The sequence below is a fragment of the Diadema antillarum genome, unplaced genomic scaffold, assembly GCF_040938485.1.
Source record: "Diadema antillarum isolate AM-2024a unplaced genomic scaffold, OU_Dant_1.0 seq00000817_RagTag, whole genome shotgun sequence".
NCBI classification, from domain to species: domain Eukaryota; kingdom Metazoa; phylum Echinodermata; class Echinoidea; order Diadematoida; family Diadematidae; genus Diadema; species Diadema antillarum.
In genome coordinates, this window is record NW_027271695.1 from 541,461 (window position 1) to 568,967 (window position 27,507).

The window sequence follows — 27,507 nt, forward strand, 5'->3', positions numbered from 1 at the left end:
TTTACAATATCATTCATTATAATGTATCATAGTGTACCGTTACATTGTTTTTGCATTATCTGATATTGTTGGAGGGAAATAAAGCGACATTGGCGTGGTATCAGCGTTTTCACCGTAGCGTTTTCACCGGAAAATGATAAATGATTGAAAAATACGGTAAAATTCACTAGGAATTGCTTTTGTTGTTGTTGTTGTTTTTAGATAAAAGGATATACATTGTATCATACGCTTTGGATATTCCCTTCGCCGTCTAGAATAAAGACTAAGCGCTGTGGACATCATAACCTTTGGATATTCCCTTCGCTGCCTTGAATAAAGACTAAGCGCACCGCGTTTACAACAGAACACCTGTGAACATACCATAGAGCTGCATTTTACAGCTCTATGGAACATACAGAAGATAGTGCTCTTCTTTGTATGGCGGTTAGTTTCGATTCAGAAGTATAGGGATATAACAACGAGACCAAATTGGTTAAAAATTCATTTACTATGACTAAGCTACTCATTTGGAAATGCTATCATAGCTTGATAAGCATATCTATGCCCGACAAACAAAATGACACCAAAAAGGTTTTGCCACCTCAGATGGTACCAATATCTGGCCTGGCCCATGGACTAATAATCATGTGGGAGCGGGTGTGTGTGTGGGGGGGGGGGGGGGGGGGGGGGGGGGAGAGGAACAATGTGCACTTTTTTCCATAACTTTTTTTTTTCATGTCACTTATATGTAAAACATTTACCTTCAAAATGTTTTGAATATGTCGGTTTTTGTTTTGTTTTGTTTTTTAATGCCAAAATGAAATAAATATTCGATCATTCAGCATCTTCCATTGTCTGATAGGTATGTGGTTCCATTTGACTGAGGTAGGCCTATTTGATCCATGTTCATCGTGTCACTGCCGGCAACCAGGGACAGCCTGGTGGTAGCGTCGCTGCCCGGAAAGCAGTTAGATGACATGTTCGAGTCCCACTGGTTCCTTTTTTTCCGACATGTTTGTTAATTTACAGATCAGCAGTTGCGATCTTAACAAATTTAATTTGTAGAGGGAGACAAAGTGAAGAAACTCGCACCTGAACCTTCACCCGTCTGAATGATATCTTTCTTTCATCTAACGTAGGCCTATGTTGCGAAGGCAAGTGGTTGAGCGTTGGTGAAGTCCACCTATAACGTTAGCTAATCAGACTTCACCATTATACCTAACATTCCTCTTGATGCGCTCCCCGCCTTTATTTGTTTCTGACCCTTGTCATTTCCACGTGCTACTTTTCACATTCTCGCGTGAAACTAGAAAAAGCCGTCACCCCGTTAAAGCGAGATGTCTTTGTATCGAAATATTACTTCACCATCGGCCGAGTTTTTAACGTTAACTGTAGAGATTACTGCGCTTAGGGGAGTAATTACTCTTTAATTAGCACCGAGACACTGATTTTTATTGTGTACATACCGCGCGCAATAGTTTTGTCTGTTTTATTTCTTTTCTTCTGCCGGTAAAGAGCACGCCACCACACCAACTGACTCGCTTGCTCTGCATATTGACAAACCGCTGTCTTATTTGTACTCTTGACAAGAAGGAACACAATAGGTGGGACTAAAGAAAGTTGTTGCGCGAGGGTCGATGGCAAAGTGTGAAATAACTCCTCACAATGGAGCGGAAATGTCTCCATTTGACCGAGCACTGTCCTACCGAGGGACCCAATGGGTGTCATTCCCGATTTTCCCTTTTATTTGTCAGCCAAAAATCAAAAGAGGATGCAGGTGTTCAAACGTTGATGATTTGGTTTTTGGTCGTTTCTTGTCATTTAGGCGCTAATGCACTGCCCTATTCACCTCCTCGAAACTGAATAATTTACATCATGTCTTTGCTCGCAAACTGTGTATTTATTGGCTTTTGTATTCTTTACATTCTCTCAAATTTCTTACGGTCTTGTAATGTCGACGAACGCTTTGTCGATTTGCCAGTATTTACAGATGTTTTTATTATATAGTATACTCTTTTATAGTGGAACCTTGCATGATGATACAACGGTGTTGTTGTGGTTGGGTCAATGTTCTGCTCTCTCGATTTTTTTTTCTTTCTTGTTTGTCTGTTTCGCCTTGTGAATTCAAAACTTAGGTGAGTTTCGTGCTGTATTCCAAGAAGCCTTTAGGGGGATGCCTTTTGATTCTAATTACCAGGGAACAGCCGCAATAAAAGTCTTCTGAAGGATGTTTTCCCCCTTTTGAAGAGAAAGTGATTTTGAATGATGATCAAAGAAACAAAAGCAGCACATCAATTAAAACCAAAAACGAAAAAGAACCTGAAATCAACAAACATCAAACATGACTTGTCAAGTAAACTTTTGTTCGCAAGTAATAAGTCCATGTAATGTTGCTTCATTGTCAGACAGTACTGTCCGCTGACGTCTTCTGATATTTCATTTCATTAGTTTTGTTTCATTTCCAATATAGCATAACAGCATATATACTGCGTGTACAGCATTATACGAAATCAGTGAGACCCATTTCTATAAAAAGGGGAAGTAATTATATATGAAATTCAGTCACATATTGTGACTTCACTGTTTGAAAGAAAAGTTTAGTTAGAAATCACTCGCGCAGACCTGTCCATTTCCTTCATTTGCAAAAGTTGTAATGCCACTTCGGTATATTTATCAGTGATGCTATTCTCATTCATTCTCCCAGACAGATACCTTAACAATAACGAACAAAAAAGGAACTTTAGATTTTCGTGACGCGGACGTTAAGAGGGAAAAAAAAAACTGTTCGGAGCATAGGTAAAATCGCTTAAATCAAAATCGATCTTGCGTGGTCTTAGCTTTTACGAAGCGTTCTGTTCCTCTTTTTTTTTTCGTCCGTTGAAATTCACGACGCGGAGAGCTACTTGCACTGATCATTAAATGGGGGCACCCATATCATAAGCTGCATCTTCGCGAAATCTAAAGCTGCCCGCGTCGCAAATCTATAAGTTCCCTAATATTTCTTTAGATGTATGATGAGTATATCTATCCATCTGTCTATCCGTCTATTTTTTTTAACGTGTATACCACGCACACACACTCACATACACACACACACATTATAATAGTGGCAGCAATGGGCTATAACTGAACATGGTGGGGTGGTGCATCTTGCATGGGAGACGTAGTTGCGATGTACGAGTTGCAAGCCCTTTTATTAAGCTGTCGGGCTAATTGCCCTTCGTCAGAATCTACAATGACACTGTGTAACGACAACATTCAGCCAAAATTAACCACGATGCAATATAAAACTAAACTCAGATAACCTCAATTATACAAATTCTGTACATTTTCAAAAACATACTAACAAAAACTTCTGAAACATATCTATATACAATAAAATACTAGTAATACAAAATATTTTTAACAGAACATTATATCAAATAACAAACCAACATATTATTACTATAAATACAATTAAACGCGGAACTTACTCTGTTGCAGCTGAGTGCGATCGTACACACACATATAATATAAATTATGTATATATAACAATATATATATAATACATATATGTATAACATAAATTAATATAATACATTTGCACACACATTTACATATTTGATGTGTGTAATGCATTTGTGTAAAAGATGGAAAGTGACAAAGAGAGAGAGAGAGAGACACACACAAACAGACAGTCAGACACAGAGAGGACGTGAAAGAGATTTGCGAACATTATTTTACAATAGCCATGACAGGTGACCAGTATCATGTTGGCTTTGTCGCTGTTCACCGGCCAGAAATTCTTTTTTTTTTGTGGTAATTTACCCAATATTGTTCTTTCGTTCGTGAATTTTTATCAAAGTTTGAATATTGATGTTTGAATGTGTATATGCATGTAAATATCTTTTCATTTCTGAAGCGCCATGAGCACTGAAAAGTAGACCTGGCGCTATACAAGTAGCCACTATTATTATTATTATTATTATTATTATTATTATTATTATTATTATTATCAAAGTTTATGTTTATCAAAGTTTATTTTGATCTCGTTCTTTCTATTCTTCTACTCAAAAAAGTAATTTGGACTTCCCTTGTTTTCATAATTGTTGTCATCATATCAAGCCGGTCACCAATGTAATATACTGGATATTATTTTCTTTGGTTTGGTAGTTGGTTACATTGACAAAATGTTCCTTAAACTTATAGTTATAAAGGGTAATTTACGTTCTTGATAATCTTATCAAAATTTCATTCTTATCTGCACCGCGCGCGCGCTCTTACGCACACGGACACGCACACACGCACACACACACGCACACACCACCACCTACACCACCACTACTACTGCAAGGATCGACAAGTGAACACATGAATGATAAACCAAGGAGTTACAAGTACCACCTCGACTGAAACAGGGAGGTGGGAAGAGTCTTCCCACCTCCCTGTTTGAACTCACACACGTTATTGTACTATACGTAAAAAGGAGACAAAACACAGACGCATGCTGCACACGCCCCCTAAAAAAGCCCATCCAGATGATATAAAGTAATGAGGGCGCTATCAGTGGCAGCATCACGATAGTAAGCTCTACCAAGGAGGTCCGAGAACTTCAGTTCCAACTGGCTGTAAAAAATAATTATTCACACGGCTGTCAGTTTCCTATGGATACATTAAAGAATTTCACTGGTGCATTTGTGCCTTTGGTGTTCGATGTTTGACGCTGCCATCGTTCTGAGCAATCTGAAATTTAATTTTGAGCTTTAATGTAATAATAATATATTTCGCTTGTTTATTCATTTATGAAATTAAATTTCCCTAATCTTAAGACCTGAAAAATGAAAGTCAATACTGTTTAGAAATATCTGCAAAAGTGTATATCAGAGCTGCATATTGTGAAAGTGTTTGAAAGTATCTTCTCCTGGAAGGCTGATTTTATTACTTTTCTGCTTAATCCCGACAAAGAAAACTGATGCTGCACTTTCTTTTAGTAGGCCTATATATATCCTATAGTTCTTTATGAATCAATATGTCAGATTACTGCCCGAACATTACCGCCCAGTCGACTAATTTTGATATTCATTTCACCAATCTTTGCGCAATGTCTATTCGAGTATCCCCGTGTATTTACCGTCATGGTTCAACTTTTATAACTATAGGGATGGCGAAAAGTAGTTATCATCATGAAGGTACATGTATATCTTTCCTATGTAGAGAGTGGCTGGTCTTCATGCAAAGAAACACGAATTAAGTATTGTCTTCTTATCTGTGTGGTGGAATTTGGCACTTTTTCAAATATTTTTTAGTTGCTAAAGTGTTTTTTTTTTGTTAGTTCGTAGTTCTTATCATTATTGTGCACTATATCATAATAATTGTTATTTCCTATTAATATGTCTATGCATCATTTCTTTTTTGTTATTTGTCTATGGATGAGAATCATACAATTCATGAAAATGACATAAAATCAAATATGTCTACATAACTATCATTGGCGGATCCAGTGGGGCGCACCGGGCGAGAGCTTTCATTTTTCAGGTCTTAAGATTAGGGAAATTTAATTTCATTAATGAATAAACAAGCGAAATATATTATTATTACATTAAAGCTCAAAATTCTCTTTGGTTTTTGTTGAAATAAAAGAAATATGAGGAGGGGACGCGTGCGCCTCCTTTAATTTTTGTAAAGGCGCCTCCCCTTAACGGAATTCCTGGATCCGCTTCTGACTATAATTATTATGCTGTCTTTATGAACGTGAATTTCCACGTTTATTTTATGTTTTGCTGTTGGCAGGTGTGTTATCAAGGAAAAACGAATCTTCCGAACAACGCCAGAACAAGCCAGCAAACGGATGTTTTTGTCTCGAAAAGAAGAAAGCTTTTCGTCATTCTATAATGAAATACATTGTGAAAAGTTAATGTACATAAGCAACCTTTGGCAAAGGCGAATCAGGTGCGACCAATCTACTCCAATGAAATCCCCTCATCAAGAGGAAAAGAGGATACGATTTGTGAGACAAAGTGATGATGATATACAAAAAAAAAAAAAAATCAGGCCTAACGATTCATTGCGAAATGTTAAAGGAATGGTATAGTATCGATTGAGGTGAGGATTCAGCTTCGTTTTGCGAGATATTTAGAAACCACTCTATGTATGTAATGCTAAAGAGCATACAATTCTAAGGGGAATTGAAAGTTTATTTCATGAAAATCCGTTTTGAAATGATTGAAATATCCAAAAACAGGGTAAAACAAAGACATCCTAATAAAAAGCTTGGCCTGTCGCATTTCATCGTGATCTCTTTTTTTTTTTTTTGATGTCTCAGGATCTCAAGACCAATTTTGAGGAAATAAATTGTGAATTCCTATAAGAATTAAAAGTTCTTTCATATTTCATAAAAGGTTTCTTTCATCACAATCACAGACACACACACAGTTAAGTTGGAGCAGCCCCATCTAAACCAAAACTGTACCACCCCTATTAAATGTAGGCCTATAGAATAGCTTATCTATTGAAGATTGGAAACCCATGAGAGTTACTAGCGTTCCCCTTATAATGTAAAGCAAACATCAATATATAGTAAAAAAGGACAAGTGTAAGAGGCAAAACACTCTGTCCCTCGGAAAGGACGTAAAATGGAGGTCCCGTGTTTGAGAGAGTCACAACTAATGCACGTAAAAGATCCCGCTTCATTCATTCATCGCAAAGAGCAGGTGTTTAACCCCGTGAAGTGGTCCCACCTCACATCCAACTGGACCCCATGGAAGACCAGCTTAGCGAAGCTGAATATGGGCTATGCAGCCATCTTCTCAGATGGAAAATGAACAAAACAGAACAAATGATAGAACGGGACAATTACATTTTCATATATCTCATGAGCATAGGCCCTAACTCATCATTACATTAAACTTCACAAATAATCATGTAGCCTGCAAAATACATTCATTCATACTTCGAAAAAAATTGTTGAGTTTTGTTTTGATGTTGAATAGGGCTTATTTCAGAATTAAAAAAAAAGTACAATTTAATTTTATAGGGCCTAATTTATCGATTCATCATTGATCGTCCCATATTATATCACAGCAGGCTTAACCGTGTTGCGCGTGTAATGATAATTAATTAATTAATTAATTCATTCATTCATGATGATAATGAATGATAATGATAATGATAATGATAATGATGATGATAATGATGATAATGAGAATGATAATGATTATAATAGCATTGTTATTAATATCATTATCGTGACAAATAATAATAATAATAATAATTATGATAATAATAATAATAATAATAATAATAATAATAACAATAATAATGCATACATACATACATATACATACATACAAACCCTATCACACGCATCACAATGTTATATACAAACTATACACAATAATGCTATAGCGCGATTGTCTGATTATTATAATACTCAAGGCGCCTTATACATCCAAGCAAAAAGACTATAAGTACATGTACTATAAAAGAAGAATTATTATCAATGATTATTCCAAGAAATTTGGTAGAATCAACCATAACTTGTTAAGTCTCATTAATACTTACAGGAGAAGGTATATTGATGCTGCATTTACTAAACATAATAAACATAATTATTCTTGGAAGTATTTATAGTGACATTTAATTGCTTTCACCCATTTCAGAACATTACGGTAGTTAATTCAGAATTCAAACTATTCGAGAGTGTAGTGCAGTTCTGGGGGTGTTTCATCAACGTTTAGCAAAATCCTTGGTTTTGATTGGCTGAGATGCTCTGGTCACTGACTGTTACTATGGTGATTCAAGTTGTCAGCGCTGACAAACGTTGATGAAACACCCTCCTGGTGAGACTAAAATACTTGTGTCATCAGCAAGCGAGTGAAGGAAAGCGAATAACTCCATTTCGGAAAATCATTTACAAACAGCAGGAACACCAGTGGAGTGACCCCTGAGGTACACGCCACATGTGATAGACTCTCTGTAAGATTTGTGACCTTTAACGACAAATTGTCCCCTGTTATGCAATGAAACGAACATGCATTGTAATCAGGAGCACCGCACACATTATATCCTGCAGCAATCTGTAACGTAGTACAAAATTAAATGACCCAGGGGTACATGAAAAAGAAGATTTTGTTATACGAAAATTAGATTAGAGTGTATAATAAATCATTGCTCGCATCATTGTATTTAGTTATACATGTACAGTATTACTTTTATAGAGCTGCAAACTTTGAATCGTTGCCTCGCCATGTCTTTTGTTAGTCACATTAATATCACAGAAACATGCAGGGTATGCTGAGTTGAGGGGAAGGTACATTCCAATGTCTTTTGTTAAACATTTCAGTACTTCTGAGGAATATTGGTTTAGAAGTTTTTTTGTTTGTTTTTTGTGGGCGTTCCCAAGTAATCTGAAGAAAAACGGAAGAAAATATGCACGTGTAATTAAAAATATATGGAATGTTTCTAGATATCGTTTCACCGCAAAAGTGAGGTATCATAAATCAACACAAATCAACATGCATTTGGATTTCAGGGCCAACAACGGGAACATCAAGTACGCAAGCGGGAACATCTTTAACAAAAAATGTCTCGTAAGTCGTATGCGACATATAAAATTATTTTTTCTTTAAGTAATTGACGGAATCCCAGTCATGAATTATTCTGTTAATCCATTTTTGTCTGTAAGAGCTGAAGCACATTTTTCTTCTTTACCACTGGCGGATTGGCAAGCTTCTGGAGCTGTATCATCATGAACGGTCTCAGCAGAGCACAGTTGCGCAAGTGAGCTGCGATCGCGTGCAAAGGTACAGGTGGTGGGTGAAGGCGCGTCTAGTACATGATCGTACAGTACGTACAGTACATAGATTTGGCCGCGATCACAACAAACATGGCCGACGCGGAAGAGGAATTCTCCAGTGATGCGGTACTTAAATTCCTTCTTCATAACGGCGGACGGGCCACAAATATAGAAGTTGTGGGACACTTTGCCAAGTACTTAAATGACCAAGAAAAGAAAGGTAAGTTCTGTGGCGAAAAGTGTGTCATAGCCATACAATGTCGAGTTGGAGAACTTGTCTGGTACCATTGTGTAGTCCCATATACTCAAATGTGTGTGACAACACCAGACAATTTTTTTTTTTCAATAGTATTACTAGTCTAGATCTATTAGTATTAGTAATTTGGTAATCATGTAGAAATGCACACCTACCGTTCGCTTCGCCGTTTGTCAATAAAATTTTATGCAGCTATTGGAGATGCTAAATTGAACCATATCAGAGAGTTTTCATGGAATTAGAAAGCCGAAAAGGTAAGAAAAATGAGAAATCAGAGTTGAAAAGTACGTGGGTCGCGAACATAGTCTCCAATAAGTAGTGCACCGATTTCGCGAGAACGATGTCAACGATTATGATTCTGGTAGTCTCTAATTAGCCGCTTAATAACAATATCGAACTTGACTTGTGCAATACGTGTAGCCCCTACTTTCTTTTTCGTTTTTTTTTTTTTACTGTTAGCTCACCTTAGTCGAAGGCTCAAGTGAGCTAGTATTGTGATAGTTCTTTGTTTTCATTGCCACTATCATGATTATCACTATTCAAATTATTGATAAGGTACATATCATTCATACCAGGATTTAGACATTGATCCTTTCTTTAAATATTGTGGCAAGTATTAATTTTATCATGACAAAAGTTGATAATAATAACTTAATTTGAATAGTGTTGAAGGGAATAGAATGAAGTTGAAGGAAAAGTGGAAGAAAAAGGTTAGGCTATTTATTACGGTATTAGAAAGGAGAGAGAAAGAGAGAGAAAAGAAGATGAGAAGGAAATTGAATTCAAAGGGGATTTGTTTCTAGTAATCTACATACTTTATAGGCCTAATTTAAATAATAAATTAAGGAGAATAGTATTACGAAAAGTGAATGTTATGTTATACAATCATGTATTAACGTTAATATTGTGGACTTCTCATAAAGTGCTCATTTTACCTAAAAAGAAACAGAATATTGAAATTGAAATAGTAATTTGTTTTTAATTGATAGGTTCAACTTATACTAGAAAGTAATTGTCTTTATGATAGTATTTACTTTTTCCATTTCATTTTTTAAATTATGTATACAAAAACTGCAACCCCAGTATTTGCTTTTGTTTTGTAGTAAAAATCCATTTGATTGTGCAATATTCATGATGGATAATTCCCATTTTTTCATATATCTGTTACCACGTTTACTGAAATTTTGTACACATATTATCTGTCCATCATTTAGTCAGCAAAAAATGTTGACAGATATACAGTCACACGCAGGAGAAAATTAACTAAAACGATAAAAAAAACCCAGACACATCAAGATCACTTTCTTTCTTCCACATTTTACTCTCGAGCCGACGTAATTATTGTGGTTAAATACCAAACAAGCGGCTGTATCACACACTACAACGATCGATTATCATCGTTATATCGCTCTTCCACATAATCGATCATCCATCATGCTACGCTGACACAGCCGTCGATCGCATCGATCGGCGTACTTTTGAGTCAAAATTAGATACTTTACTTCTGTAATTGACTATGAAATTTCATGAAACCGTCAGATATGGTCCATCTTGACATTTCTGATGGCTACAATAAGTTTTCATTAACAAATTAAGGAAGAAAATGGTAGGTGTGCATGGTGTGCATTTCTACATGATTAGTAATTTGATAAAGGAATGAATGGGATCGGACCGCCTATTTGTTATCAATGGTAAGTGCCGGTAATTCAAGTGAATGTCCATGACAAGATGTACATACACATTGTTAATTAAGAATATGACAATCTAGGGGCTTAGGGGCCATGCACGTCATTGGCACGTCATTGTGCACAGTCATAAACTGATGAAAATCAGAAATGACACCAGACGTCGACCTATCGACCTAGGCTCTAATTAATGTCAGTTACCGTATTGTATAGAAATCTAGTTGCCACTTGTGTGTATTTCCTATGCACTCCCGGGTTGGCGAACTAAGGATAGGCACTGAATTAGTTCGCTGCTGATAGCGTGCCACGTATTTTATACCCACACTCCAATGTAGGCTGCATTGTGCATCATCGCGTTTGAAAAACTTTGTTAATCTACCACCTGAAATCCACACCTGAAATCCATTCGAAATCAAATTTTCAAAAACATTCTCGCATTAAAAATGGTTTTGTCACCTGTTACATATGGTAAAATTTGGATTACAATTATTTGTGTTTTTATGAAGGAAAAAGATGAATTAGGAATGTCTTTTGAGAGCAGTGAAAATCCGTCGCCCAGCTGATCTCCGATCGCGATGCGCGTTACATGCGATGTGAATGTCCGGCAACTTTAGGTAGTGGCAACTTAATGGTAATTGACATATACATGCTACAGACACAGCCTAGGCCTGCATTTAGAAAGTCTGTTTACGTAGCTAGAACCCTAAGTAAAGAAGTTAACTACACTACTTACTACTATACAAGTCTAGACCATCTACAGTTAACAGAATTGCAGAAAGAATTGTTGTCCCATATTCCAGTCCATTTACCTACCAATACCATGTACTTAAATGCATGGTTCTTGTTTTTCCAGCTTCTTAACCCATTCTTTCTGTGATTCTCTACGAACTTTCAATGCCCCCAAACAAGATCCCTTTTGCCCATCGACAAAGAACAGACAGGTTTGTAATCGGCCTGTGTGAAAGCAGTCAAGTGGTTACCTTTTCATGGTCAACTGCACGAGCCATCAAACAATGTAAATTGATACCAATCATAATCGATTATATTATGAATATAATGTGTGCTTGGCTCACACTGAGTCACAGATTGTTTTGTTATGGGGTATAACCTGACAAGGGCACCCGAATGGGGTCAGTGAAAGTCAAAATCTAGTGAGCTCAGCCGTGATTTCTACATACTTACACTTGTACATCTTCATACAACTGAGAGTTTTGCAGCAAAACAAGCACACTGTACTATGTTGGAAAAGGTTAATTACACCATCTTATGCAATTTTGAGAAAGAAAAAGAATAGAAACTGCAATTGTTTATAAAATTAAAGTAATTTTCCAACTCCATATATATCATTCAATACAAACAAACATGAATTAGGGCCATGGATGCAGACACTGTTGCGAACATTTTTGGAGCCTGGTTGGCCTATACCAGTTTCCTGTCTATGAGTTGACGCTATGGGAACCTTGTATACCAGGTTCCTGCAAGGATCGGATTAACAATACCATTGCCAACAAACTATGGCCATTAGTCATGAAATCATTTGCTATAAATATTTCAGGATGCATGCAGAAGTTCCATAATACCAATTTGCTACGCATCGCCACTCCCCGTATATGAGTGCATGCATGTATGCTTAGTGCATCTGCTTAAGTCAGATGAAGCGAGGTAACCACTATCACGATTGACGCCATGATTGACGTCGTGGTCTTAATCGTGAAGCAATCGTGGTGATCTATCGTATAAGATTGTATCAGATCTTGAGGTCAATTGTGGCAATCGTGTTAATCGTAGAAAATTTTTGGATGGTTCAGAAATTTTCTACGATTAACACAATTATTTTTTTATCGTGATCATCGCATCAGATTGTCTTGGATTGTATCATAACGCAGCAAATCTTATCTAATCATGCGCCACACGATTACTTAGTTGTGTTGATCGGGATCAACTGTTCCACTTTCCTTCTTCTTCTTCTTATTTTTTTTGCACATTTGCCCTTATTTTTAACTCGCAAATCGTATATATTTTGTATTCCACGAGGTTGTATAAGGGAGGGGTGGCACAGTGAAATATAAAATAACAACACCGTTGAAACATCAACCAGAAGCAGAATGTTTCACATACCCCACAAATTAACTTTTGTGACTTTGAAAAATGATCATTGTCGTGGATGTAATGTCAATCGTACATGATTACATCATGTATGAAGATCACTGTCATTATTTTTCACATAGCTGTTTGTCAAGAAGTGTAGCAATACCCCTACGAAATAATTTTTTTTTTTTGTTAAAAAGTTACATTATTTTAGGGAAGTTACCTTTCTGTTGTGTGTGTTTGTCGGTTTTGTTGAACCCTGTTATACGAAACAATAAATCAAGCCAAAGCAACCAAACTTTCAATACCCCATGAGATATCGACATTTTGAAATAAACATAAAAATGCATATAATACATACTATGCTAATATGAAATCAAACACAAGCAATGCTATCAGTTCGGCCAACTTTCTTATATTGAGCGTATATAACACATATTATGTTAGCATTCTAAAAGATCCCATCTTTTTTAGCTTCAATGTCATATTTTCTTCATGTATTTCAAAGGAAGGTGAAAACATTTATTTTGTCATGAGCTTTTTTTCTGGGGAAGATGGGCAATGATCTGATAGCCGGTATTCGTTTTGTTTGTTTGTTAGTTTGTTGTTGTTGTCGTTTTTTTTTTTTTGGGGGGGGGGAAGGTGAGCATGTCGATTTAATAATCTATTAATTTCTTTAGGTTAAATTAGAGGAGGGACTATCTGAGGTTGTGGCTGGCCTAGGTGATGCTTTCTATCTGATGATAACGTAATTGTCATTCGCAAAAGGTCACGTCATCATCCTCAACCTGTCAATCCTTGCCAACACCAATGGTTGTGGATAGTAGGACTAATCACTGGATGCAGAAGTTAGGGAAACAAATGAAATCTATCGTCAGCCGGACTATAATATTCCCATTCGGGTCCAATCGCACCTTAGATGGGGGTCGCTTTTGATCCCGATAGTAAAAGATATCGTATCTTATCTCAAGAGCCCGCATTGGTTGGTGATATTCGTATTGGAACATATCAGAACGTAGCTGCACCCACCAAATCGGGGATCCCGATCATAATGATCGTGGTAGATCGACACCAATCATGGACTCAATCGGGACAATCCTATAGGATCGTATTTGAACGGGAGACCGGATCATGACAGATCGTATTGCTTGAAATAGACCAATCGGGGCCATTATCGCATTCAAGCGAACCAACACGTATTGACTCGCATAACCTCGTATCCAAACGTGAAATTTCAGACGAGTTCAACGAAACTTCCACGATCAGTTATGGACGTTCAGTCGTGGCGTTCGTAATAGATCGTACGATAGTGGGAACCCCGCTTAAGCCATCCACTGTTTGATAAGTTGTCAGGATAACGATTACATTGTAGGTGGCATCTCTAATACTCCTGAGCTGTGGGACGATTGCTCTCCTCGGTGGATTGATATTTGTGGGTTCTCTCCTTCACTATCTGAAACTCAGAGTGACCTAGAGAGGGAGAGGGAAAGAGAAAAAAAGGACAATAAACAAGTTTATTGAAGAACGGGGGGGGGGGGGGGGGGGGGGGTGGGGCTGGGAGAATTACCACATTTATCCCACATCACAGTTCAGGAGCAGCGCAGCTTCTGATCTTCTTTCTCTGGAAAAGCGCCTAAGGTTAAATATGATCCTACTCTTTGCATGGACCTACACATTTTGTTGTAGGTCCATGCTCCTTGTAAGGAATGAATGAAGTAAGATCATGCTTGGGTTTTAACATGCTTGGTTTATGACTCTCACACATACCCAGATACTGCAAAGGCTTTTCTTCATCCTGAAAATTCACATTCGGTAGTCACACTGGCACACAAACACAGCCTAGGAATCTAGACAATGCAGTTCTTGCACCCCCATCCTCAGGACATAGTGGTATACATGTTTTATTACAGTGTAAATTTAACATCTTTCTGGTGTCTTTAAGACCAAGGTCAAAGGTGTCACTTCCATTGAGGCTACCATCTTTGATATCCAGGTTTTGCTTCCCAACTTTGGATATAATTAGCTTTAACGCAAAACCATGCACATACTGATTGATCACTCACATTACAAATGTATAGTACACCAGTACATTGAAAGCGTCATAACCTTTTCATAAGATTTGCATCGCAACAAAGTTTGCAAGTTTCTCCTCAACTTTGGAGACTGCATTTCTAGCATACAAATGCCTCTACAAAGTTTCATGGTTTTTATTGAAAAACAGAATTCCAAAAGGCCTCATACATTGCGGTCTCAGAATAATGTGGCACCAGGGATTCTATACTGTGGCAGACAGTCTGTACAAAGAGTTAGTAAACCCCCCCTCAGTTAGGAATCATATGCGGCAAAGCTAGTAAAACCTTATACCAGTATAAATATGAACACTCACAGGCAGGAGCATATGCAAAGAAGTGGAAAAGAAGTTGGAGAGTGCTCTCCTCTGGTACTTGTATCCAAAATAAATAATTTGTTATCACCCAAATTAACCACTTTGCTCGGTGATGCCAAGCTGTATGAAGTGGAACTAAGTCATGATTTGTTTTGTGTAGCTGCTTGTGAAGCAATGATTGCTCTGAGGCAAGAGATTATGAGGCCAGTGGCTATTATATCCCCTGTGAAGGATTTTACTATGTGGAAAAATTATGTACAATGTAGCTTAGACACCACAGAATAATTCAATTAATGATGTGCTTGAAGGCGGTAAATCAGTAATTTTTGTGTTATGAAATGTTATGTTGCAAAAAAACAAACAAACAAAAGATGTAGAGAAAATTGATTATGGCATTTAATCATGATGTCCATACTGTTCATGATGTATGAAGTTTGAATGGACCAAATTGAAAAGTATGCTAAGTTTTGAGATACCATCTGCTGTGAGGTATACATACCTTGGACAGACTGCAAAAACTGTGATTACTGTGACAGTTTTGCCAGCCAACTTAATGCACATTCACCACTAAGTCTGAAAGTGATAAAAAACAGTGTTCAATAGAAATTTAAGGACAGTTATAATCTTTTCTTTTCAATATCATTCTATTCAATTGTTCACATTTGCAAGAAATGCTTATACATTTTTTTTTTCTTTTTTACGTTCATAAACTCTATCTTGATACATGTACATAGATGTCAGTCCAGTGTATCATATATTCGCCCAGAAATGTTAGTTTTGGCATAAATTCTAGAATATTGCTTATTTGAAGCATTTTTAGGGTAATATTATCTCTCATTAAAGGGTTCTTAAAGATCATATTGTACAGGGAGTAACACACACTGGAAACAGAAAATAACCCAACGTCCCTGAAATGTATCCTTTTACCATGGATATATACCCATAAGATTCAATCATCCTCTGAAATCTCGATGGCTATGAAATTCCTCACCAAACTGATGGACATGTCCACTGTCCATGCGCATGTTATATCCATTATAAAATTCAAATAATGTCTGCTAATGTTTCTAATGTTTGTTTTAACACAGCAATTATTGATTTCTGTAACGAAGAAAATTAACGTAGTGCCGTTTGTTTATGCTATCACCAAACGTTAATTATGGAAACCTTCCTTTGGTATGTTTACATAGTAATTGCTTAAATCATACTTCATGATTTGGTACAACTGTAGGAATTGTCAGTATTTCTTTTTGTTTTCAGTACATCCTTATTGTTATTCTGTGAGAAATGGTACTTCTTTTTTTTTTTCATGTACACTGTACAAATGTAGGTAACTGCCATTTACAGTTTACAAATGTACATATCTGTGATATCCACTTTACTACAATTATCCATAGCTATGAGCTTTAAATACAGTACATTAAGCACTGTCATGCCTTAGTTTCTGAGAGCTCTATCAGTAACACGTACAAATAGAATTTATTCATTTCCTGTATGGCAGTTAAAAGGAAACAGTCAGAACCAGAACGTGGTGGATGTGCACGCACTGATTCTTCAACTACATTGTATTAGTGCATGTCAGTCAAAGTATTAAACATTCACCACAAAGCTAGTCTAGAAATGATATTTAAAACACAGTGTTCTTTGGAAATGTAGCACGCTGTTCTTATCTTTTCTTTCACTTTAGAAATAATATATTTTCAGTGAACATTTATTTTACCTTATGTTATTACACAGTTGTATGTAGGTGTTAGTCCAACCAAATATATGCTCGCCCCAAAATTTAATAGATTGCATATTTGAAGCAATTTTAAGGCAAAGTTGATATCTCTCTATTAATTAAAGTGCCCCCAAAGATCATATTGTATGGGGGGGGGGGGGGATAATACACAATGGGAATGCGACATCCCTGATATACTCCCTCTTCCTGTGGAAATACCTATTATATATTGTGTTATCAAAATATATTTCTGAGTATTCCATTCTTGTTCTGATCTGCATGCAGACCTTTGACAGAATTTGTATTTCACCCATCTTAACTCTGAACTAGAGTTACCCAACTGAGCAAAGTTCTACTTTCTGTTGGAAGGCCGATGGCTGTAGACAGTTTACGACATGTTCAGAATATTACTGAAGGGGACACATAACAAATATAGTGCAGTGTGAGCTTGTCACGTCCACATTTGAGGAAAGTTTGAACCTGTTTGAAAGTTTGAATCTGAAATGAAATTTCCCATTGGATTCATCAAGCATGTCATTTTGCATGCAGATATGTCAAAAAGCTGCCATGCTCGCATAGCGGTAATTAGCATTCATTATTCATATAATATGTCACATGTCAAAATTCATTGATTGTGAAGAAAACAAATGTATAAGAGAGAGTTGCAAGATATATATTATCTATAATTTTGTTTTATTCTATTTATTTATTTATTTTTGTTCATTTATTTATTTATTTACTTATTTACTTATTTACTCATTTTTTTATTATTATTATTATCATTATTATCATTATTGTTTATCATTATCATTATTATTATTTATTTATTTATTTTTTTTTTTTTGGGGGGGGGGAGTGTTTGTGCGCATATGACATTTAGTCTTGAATGGTTCATCAAGGATATTATGTTTTGGCATACTCGGGAGCCTCTACACTAGATACAGTCTATTCTTACATAAATGATTTATCATATTGCACAACCATCGTCCTTCTCATCTTTAAAAATGAAGTGAAAAACATTGTGTAAGAAATGTCACGACCATGTGATCAGTATGGCTTCTTTTTTGTTTTCTTTGAAAGGTTTACATCACGTAATGAATCTGACGTACAGACATCCAGATAATTGCAACTTTATAGAATATTTGTGTATTTTTGTTCAGGTGATATCATCAAAGATGTTATGTTTTGGCATACAAATGTACTCGAGAGTTTCTACGTCAGATACTGCACAGTCTGTTCTTTTAATCATGTTCTGGAATGAGCCATTTCTTTGCGTTAAAAAGGAATTGAAGTGCATTTTGTAAGAAATGTAAAGTCTATGTGACAAATATGGCTTCTTCTTTTTTTGGCGGGGGGGGGGGGGGGGGTGGGGTTTCTTTGAAAGGTTTACATCATTATATCATGTAATGAAGCTGACATACAGACTTCCAGACAATTACAACTCTAGAGAATGTTTATGTATTTTCATTCAGGTGGTTGCACAATTGCTGTTTGATGTGATAGTCTTTGTTCAAGACTCACTACACCTGTATGTGAGCTCTGCTGTCATAAACGAGAGCTAGATCCGAATCATAGATTGAGGAAAAAACCTGTGGGGAAAATCAGAGCGAGAATTCAGATTGGATAAATGTGTGTCTCAACTGTTCCTGGATAAATATCACTTTATCAGGGACTCCCCTGCTGTTGAAGACCCACCACATTGTCTGGCAAATATTTTATTTAGGAGCGTCCTGAGAATTCAAGACTTTCACATTCAGATTAATGAGTAAACCCAGTATTTGATTCATCTGCACTTCAAAAGTGAAACCACTTTGTAGTTGAGTCACGTCTGAACGTTTGGGCATGTCCAAAACTTGTCATTTCCTTACACAAAACGTGTGCTTTAAACAGAGCTAATTTTGTGTCTCCTGTTTGTGAAAAAAAAAGAAGAAGAAGAAATCTGCAAAATTAGTTTGAGTTGCAGAGGGTAGATTTAATAGAGGAAGCAATAAAACCCTGCTATTGCAGCACGGAGCAGCGTAGATATATATAAAATATCCCATTCATCAACTTTCGTGCTGGCCGGACATTGCAGTGTACAGACAAGCATGCAAAGGAGGGTCACTCGAAAGTGAAACACATTTCCCTTCTCTTTCTCAGATGTTCTGTTTTGGGCTTGTTGTAGCAACTTGTGGGAGTTATCCGTTTGCTTAGTTTTTATCATCTTCTGACCTTGCATGAGTTGTTGTTCAATCAACAAAAATAGATTCTAATTGTGAATGAAAGCTATTCATTAGTGATACTGTGCAAATCCAAGTTGCTGTTGATATCAATCTTTGAATCAGTTGCTAGACAGAATACTGATATGACAGACTATGTAGAATATGCATTCAGGATTGAATAGATCAAAAGAGTGAGTGTCTGTAATAAGCGTCATCACCCACATTATTACTTTTCGGTATGAAAAAACCTGTGAAATTTTTGAGACTCCCATGATTTTTTCGAAGCGCTGTTAGTGGTCACAGGTTGTGTGCGCACATGTAATTTGAATCTTGATTCTAATGATACATCACTGGAATCATGATTCAAATGATACATTTTAGCCATGTGCTTGCAAACTGGAATCGCGGAGGGTGATTTATTGAATCATAATTCCAGTCGTGATTCAAATGACGGTCCAGAGGTATTTTCTACTATTTCCAGTCACTCTTCTCTGGGATTATGGAACGAAACAGTCATATGTACAGATTGACCTCTAAGTCATGTTTTGGGAGGCAGAGTGTGTGTAGAATATTGTACATATACAGCATTAAAGATGATATAAAGTTTTGGTACCTCAAAAGTTTCCCTGAATTTCCTTGTCTTAGTTTGTGTGTCAGGTTAAAGTACTTTTCATATAACTAACACTGTGAGACTTACTCGCCCCAAAGTGCTCTCATGTCTTAGTAATCATGCAATAATGGTTTCGTACCAGAGCCGCCGCCGTTCGACGGCGAGGTAGTACACGTATTGTACGAAACCATTATTGCATGATAACTGTGACCAGCAGCGTGCATCCCCATACAAAACACGTGTACGCATAGCTAACTGCCACCAGAACTTCGCATTGTAGCATTCAGGATCATGACAGATTTAGTATTGCGGGTAAATATCAACTTAAAATCCAAACATTTCTTCAATATGAAGACTTACCAATTAAATTGAAGTATTGAAAACAGGCTTTGGGCAACGTTTGGTTCTGCCAATAGCCCCTTTCTGTTCAAATTGATGACTGAATGTGACTCGGTCGAGAGGACCTTGGGAGAGCTACATAATACACTGAATACTACGGCCAGCGCATGCGCACACATCACATGCGCACAAATTTCAAATCCATGAACGGATAAGATATTTGTGTGCGCATGCGCTGGCCGAAGTATTCAGTGTATAGCTCTCCCAATGTCCTCTCGACCAAGTCACATTCAGTCATCAATTCGAACAGAAAGGGACATTGGCAGAACCAAACGTTGCCCGAAGCCTGTTTTCAATACTTCAACTTAATTGGTAAGTCTTCAAATTGAAGAAATTTTTGGATTTTAAGTTGATATTTACCCACGATACTATAGTCTGTCATGATCCTGAATGCTACAATGCGAAACCCCATTACGCTGCGTATGGGGCTACTGGTCGCAGTTAATTGCATGATTACTATTAAAGACATGAGAGCACTTTGGGGCGAGTAAGTCTCACAGTGTCAGTTATATGAAAGGTACTTTGACCTGAAACACAAAAATTCAGGGAAACTTTTGAGGTACCAAAACTTTATAATATCTTATAACTGGTAGTTGCCTTCCCACATCTATTTACTTTGAACATATTGATTATTGATTTGTGCATTTCATTCTAGACGGGATGTGTCAAAGGTCATGTGGCCGTGGTCAAGATTAAACTTTTCTTTAAAAATGACTTTATGCCATATGGGAGTCAAAAAGCTAAAGTACTAGCTGTCAAGACCTAAGTGCAATTAAGTCTGTGCTGCCAACACCTCAGTATGAGTGCAAAATGTAGGCTACATGTATGACAGAGCTGCAGTTGGAAATGTATTATTGAATGCTTCGAAAGAGCAGTAAACTATGAACATTGAGATATACAGCGTACCATTTTCAGTTTTCCTGTAGACAGCAGTGTAAGTAGTAGAAATGATTTTGGAAGCAGTGTGATAGCATGGCGATATCGAGTTTTACGTATGGCTTTCAAGGGACAGCATAATTTCCAGAACTTGTGTGTGCTCGAGTGTTTCTTGATCCATTTGAACATCATAACACAGCTGGATCAGCAAATAAAAGGGAGAGGTTTTTTATGTTAAAGCTACAGAAATGATTAACAATATCTGCTCTGAATTGATCTATGTGGGAAGTTGAATAATATGCATGTTTTTTTTTCTTTTCTTTTCTTCAGTTCTGAACAGACAGAAATTCAAAGATTACATCAATGAGGTGGCAACAGTGAAGACAGAAAAGGTAAATTTTGTATTCCTTTTGAAAGAATCATAAAGAAAGGTAGTGAATTACACATATGAAAATATATGAGTGGAGTGTGTGAGCTGAATGAAATATTGATTATTTGAATGTGAATGGCGCCAAGCTGATGTGATACGTGTACTGCACACTTGAATGTTAAAAGTGAAATACATCAAACAGGCATATTCACATGCACAAAATTTTCTTGGCTAACAGTTTGGGTCTGAATGTATCCCTGGCCTGTGTGTGTATGTGTGTGTGTAAATATCCCTGAACGACAATACCTCGTAATCATTGAGGAGCATTCTAATGACTACAGCTTGGCGAATGTCGGTGATGTAATCAAGTCCACACATGTACAGTATGCAGCATTCCCATATGGGGGAAGTCAATTTGAAGCCTGCATTCGGTGTTCCAGATCTTTGTTGTCGTAGGGGCTCAAGTATTTGTGCCATTCTGCTCTTCTGATCTTGAATCAGTGAAACACAATCTTTTAATTTCCTCCAAAGAAATCATGAAGCGGGTTTGTGTCTGGAGTAATGGGCAGGAAGTATTGAGTTACACAGGCCACATGAACCACAGCTTCGACATCTGATTGAAGTATATGGGGTATTAGAGTTATCTGTTGCGAACTAACAGGGTATAGAATTTTTGTCTTTCAAAGAAGTTATGCGTCCCTTGACACGCTCCCATACGTGAGGAGGGAAAGAGAGAGGGGGAAAAATGACGGGGATGTGTATTCCAAAACAAAGAAATAGAGGGAGACAATGAGGAACAGAGTTTTGAGAAAGCATGCCTTCAAATTTTCTTGGTTTAAGCCTCCTGTCCGTTCAGACTTATATCACCGAACAGCATTGAAAGCCGGGAACAGCCAACATTCGATCCCAGCTGATGATTTCCCTCTTGCTTGCTCTCCTGGACCCGTTGTCAAGGAGTCGCTTGGAAGCATGTCACAACAGATCGACTCCTGCGTGTCTTGTCCGCCCCCCCCCCCCCCCCCCAGTCCTACTCGATGCCAGGAGCGTTCTCTCAACTCCACCTTGCACCCTCATGCACCCTAGGAGAAGAAGCCCTTGGCCCTCACTGGCCCAGCTGCCGGAGTGTCTCCCGCGTGAATGGGAAAGACAAATTGCCGACACTATGAGTGAGCGTCAGATATGGGTGTGGCTTTTTCTTTTTTGGTGTGTGTGTGTGTGTGTGTGTGAGTACGGCCTGAGGTTGTCGAAATCACTAGGTAGATGAGGGATTTGAGTCCTTTTATGCAATGGTGTTGGTTTTGCGCATTATGTCACAAATGGTGAATCTACCCCTTCACTTGGCAAAGATTCCAAATACCTCTACAATACAAACTTGAAGTCTGTGTTCAATAGGCAAAGTTGTTAGAATGACCAGTCGTGGACTTGATGACAAATTTCAAGATTGGGACTCAATCGAAAAGAATGGCTTCATTCTCTTGTTCTCTCTCACTCTGATTTCTCCTTGAAATGCTGAGTGTATGATGCAATATGCTGATATTCGCAACATAAAAACAGAAGCGTTAAGGCATTTTTCCCTTGAGAACATGTACATGTACACTGTTCCTTGTATCTTCTTTAAAGGAGAATAAAAACTGAAATATATGTAGATTGAGTGAATGCAGTGATATTTAATAGCAGCACACATTAGGGAAGTTTGAGGGAAATCAGAATGTCCATTCTAAAGTTATCAATTTTTAAAGTTTTTGTTTCGCCATCGCTGAATGAGAAGCACTGACCGCACAAACTGTTAAAACAAGTAGTCTTCTCTTGCAACGATGGCAGCACCGAAACTTTAAAAACTGTAAAACTTTTGAACAGATTGTCCAATTTTCCTCAAAACTCACTGTATGTTCTAGTAATGTTGCTGCATTCACTCAATTTACGTGTATTTGGGTTTCATTTCCCTGTAATCCGTTTCATGAACGATTCTGAAATCCTTGGATGATTTCCATGTGATCCAGTGGGTTACCATAGGGAAGGGATTCACACTGACATTTACACTGATTACCCGTTTATACAAAGCAAAAAGGGAGTTCTGAAGCCTCCTACATTGTACAGCTGTATAGCAGCTTCGAGCAGCCTTGCAGCTCAATATGAACTGAATTTCATTTAAGAAGATCCTGTCAGGTCAGGTTCTGAAGCCACCTATATAGGGGGTGGTTTCAGAGCCTCCTGTAACAGCCTCAAAGAGCATTGTCTGCAGTATAAAAGTTAGGGGGTTCGAGAAGCCACTTTCTTTGCCGACCTGAAAGTTATCTCCAAAGTTCATCATCAGCTAATGTAAAACAAACCAGTCATTGTGACCAACTGCCGCTGATAAACGCTGTACAACTTGCACTTTTGAGGTCAATCACATTTGTTGACGTTATGTATGAAAGTCAAAAGCCCACACCACGTATTGAATGGGAATTTGACTACCATGGGAACGGAGCCAGTCGGGCCTGCTTTGGGCAATCCAGCCGAAGCAGTGTAAACAGACAAGAGACCACTTTTTTGAGCAGGCTTTTGAACCTCCTCGAGGAGTCTCTGAAACCCGCCTAAGGCATAAACGGAGTGTGAATGTACATTCATGCTGAATATACAAGTTGTGCAATGTCAAGGCACATTATTATTATTATTTTTTTTTTTGACAATGAATACCAAGTTTTGCAGAAATTTGTTTTCAGTGAATGAAATCATCCTGATGTATTCTTTATCTCATAGCCTTCAAAGTTAAAGAAGAATTGAAGAAGAACAGAAATATTCCTGGCAGAAGGTACCAAGACAAATATGGCCGTGCATGATATTATAAGGACATTGTTCAACGGTGAGTTGGCTCAGTCAGTAGCGCGTCTGCCTCACGATCACGCGGCCCGCGTTCGAACCCGAGTCTGGACTGAGCAATGTTGTGTGTAAACATACCGTCCCCTCTAGCAAGAGGCAAAACACTCTGTCCCTCGGATAGGACATAAAATGGAGGTCCCATGTATGAGAGAGTCACAGCTCATGCACGTAAAAGATCCCGCTTCATTCATTCATCGTAAGGAGCAGGGTGTCTAACCCGGTGAAGTGGTCCCACCCCACATCCAACTGGACCCCATGGAAGACCAGCTTAGTGTAGCTGAATATGGGCTATCCAGCCATCTTCACGGATGGAAAATGAACAACAACAATATTAGTAAATGTTAGTAATGAGATTATCAAAATATTGTCAATGCCAAATTTCTTGAAAAGAAAAAAAAAAACCCTCTTTCTGCAGAAATTTTCAAGTCACATTTGCTAGTTTTACAGACAATCCTGAAAGGTGAACACACTCTACTGTACATGTAGGTACAGGCATTGTGTAGTCATGCAAACTAATTGGTCAAAATTCAATCAAAACTGCTTTCTTAGGTCGGCAAATTTGGTCGACCATGAAAACTAGGAAACATCCTGTGAATTATTCTCTCTTGTGGATACTGCGAACATCTCTTCAATACATGACATCTGTGAAAGTTTTGATGCACATAATGATATCTGGACCTTGAAAAAAAAAAAATCAAATAAGTTTTCCGGGACCTGCTATTGTGTCACTCTCGCCACAATTCTACCGCCGGAGGACCTCCCACAATGCTTTTGGCATTGTGTGTGTATAGAAAACGGCCTCCGACTTTAAATGCATCCATGCTGAAACAAAACATTTTGACTAAAAGTTGAAGAGTGTTCCCTGTGTGAACTAGTGAATCATTCCTCTCCCCTTTCTCAGCCCTAACCCTCTACCCCCCCCCCCCCCTCCCCTCCCCTTTTGCATATATTGCGGTATGTGCAGTGATCCGGGCCACTCCGGGCCCACAAGAAATGATATCAATTTCCTATTGAGATCATTCTGAATCTGACTGGGAGCTCGGTTCGGCAAGTGCTCTGCTTCTGCCGTGCGCCCATGCTCGTGTTTGCCAGTGTAGTCCTTCCCCCCCCCCCCCCACACTTTTTTTTTTGTTGTATCAATGGGAAGAGTTGAGTAATAATGGTGGTTCCCTCTGCAAAAATTCCGAAATTTTGGTTGCCATCAGGGTCACTTCTTTTTCATTCTGCATTCTCACTGTAAAAAATTTCAAAACTTTTGGGGTCCCTATAAAATTTGTCAAGAGCTGACGTGCATATCAGTACATGAATGATATGCTAACTATGTCACAATGCCAATTCAATATACCAGAGCGCACTGGTTAATTGTAAGGTTAGAGTAAAGATTAGGGTTGGGTTTAGGTTTAGGTTTAGAAGTTTGGGTTAGGGTTAGGTTTAGGTTCAGGATTACGATTAGGATTAGGGCCACGGGGAGGGTCCGGGGTAATTACCCAGGGGATAATTGCCCTAGACCCCTAAATACAAGTACTAGGCCAAGAAATCTTTTCCTTGCAGAGAATTTAGTACTGGGATGAATTAAAAAAAACAACAGATAAATGACAAAAAACAATCAAGCAAACAAGATCTTGACTATTACTGTGAAGCAAAATATATTTGCAGCATGAAATTTTTTTCAGACTGGTTTTTTCGCAGCATGATATTTTTGCAAATTGCCTCTGACATGCAATGCATATAGTTGAAACAAGAACTTTCATGTGGACTCTAATTAGCGAATCTTGGCTCGGAAAATTAGCAAAATTAAAATGCATATGAAATTTTCTTTGTTTTACGGTAGTTATCAGCTATAGCAATACTACCTAATTCAGTGAACATTTGGGAGCAGTGATTTAAAAAGATGTTCAAGATATCACGTTTGACGCATACACTTGTATGTGTAGGTCTGTTGTATCACAAAACATCCTACTATATAAAATTTTCGCAATAAAGCCTAAAATATAAGAAGATATTAGCATTTTTCTCAATAAACCATAAAGTCTGTAGATGGTTTGGTCTGGAAACATTTTTTTTTTTTTAATAGCTATTCACATTTTGTGTATTGAACAATACTTGATATCGACTATATGGATTCAAATTTTTACAGTGGTTGTTTCTATCCATAACTCACATTTTTAAAGTATTTTAAACACTAATGCTGGGGTTTTTGTTTCATCTGCAAGTGGTAAACTATGCCTTTAAAATAATTGGCACAGCTGATATTTGTTTTAGATATTTTGAATTTAAAAGTGTAAACTATCATACATGTACAGTATATGTGATACAATACAAAATATTTCAGATAACCACTCAAAAACTGGCATCGCAGATTGTGTATGATGTGAGTTGACAGATTATTGATGTAATTTTCTTGTTTTGTTTACATTTTTAAATGCTTTTTTTTTTTGCGTAAAAGGTAATACGTATGTCAGTATGATATAAAAATGTGGATACAACATCTGTTTGCTCAACAGGGTACCTGCATACTTTGCATCCTTATATCCTCTTTCATATTGATGAGAAATAAAAGTATGTATATTGGAGTTTATTACGGCATACATGTAGCTAGGAAACAATCCAATATTGTAATTCAACCCCCAAAGTACAGAGTTTGATCTGTGCAGTGGTGATATTTTTCAGAGAGTACAAACCTGTTTTTGTGATCAGGGAGGTGAGACGAAACCTCCCTGTTGTGATGTATCCAGCACAGTGCTATGAAGAAAAAAATTATTTCCTTTGGAGAAATTGTGAAATGCCAGATTTTATTACACAACACAGATTCCATGCAGTTTCCATGCCAGTAGTGTCACTAGTGATGGTAACACTGGCAAAAAATTAAACTTTGAGAACACTTTGCGAAGTTTGCTCGTTCGTCCAGACTGGCGGCCAAACTTTGCGAAGTTTCAGTTTTAAGTTTGGGTCACTGGTGCGTATGTGCAACAAAGAAGAAAGTGCATGCTGTCTGACAGCTGATAATTGTTATGTAAGTAGTGCACTCACATATGTACGTCCCAATGAGTGCGCACTTCGGAGGCACAGCGCACATAGGAATCAAACTCATTTCAGCTGCTTGCATTCAGATTGAACAAACTTTGAGAAGATTTCCCCTAGTTTCAGTGGAATGTTTTGCAAGAAGTTTTTGGGAAGTTTGCAGTCACACTAGGAAAAATTTGAGAACTTCTAAGTTCAGAAGTTTTGCGAGGGTGCCCGTAGCCTTTTGTCAAGGCCCTCTCGCTGTATGGTGAAGAGAGCCCAGCTGAGTGGGGTTGCGC

At 37.6% G+C, this 27,507-nt stretch overlaps 1 protein-coding gene across 1 annotated transcript in view; it reads left to right on the forward strand.

The window, feature by feature from the left end:
• The first annotated feature begins 8,836 nt into the window (after positions 1-8,836).
• LOC139739765 (uncharacterized) overlaps positions 8,837-27,507 on the forward strand; it is a 119,321-nt gene continuing 100,650 nt past the window's right edge. Inside the window, exons 1-2 of the mRNA XM_071650362.1 lie at positions 8,837-8,972; positions 21,304-21,365. Of these exons, the coding sequence (XP_071506463.1) occupies positions 8,843-8,972; positions 21,304-21,365 (192 nt within the window). The 5' untranslated portion in view covers positions 8,837-8,842. The remainder of the gene's footprint in view (positions 8,973-21,303; positions 21,366-27,507) is intronic.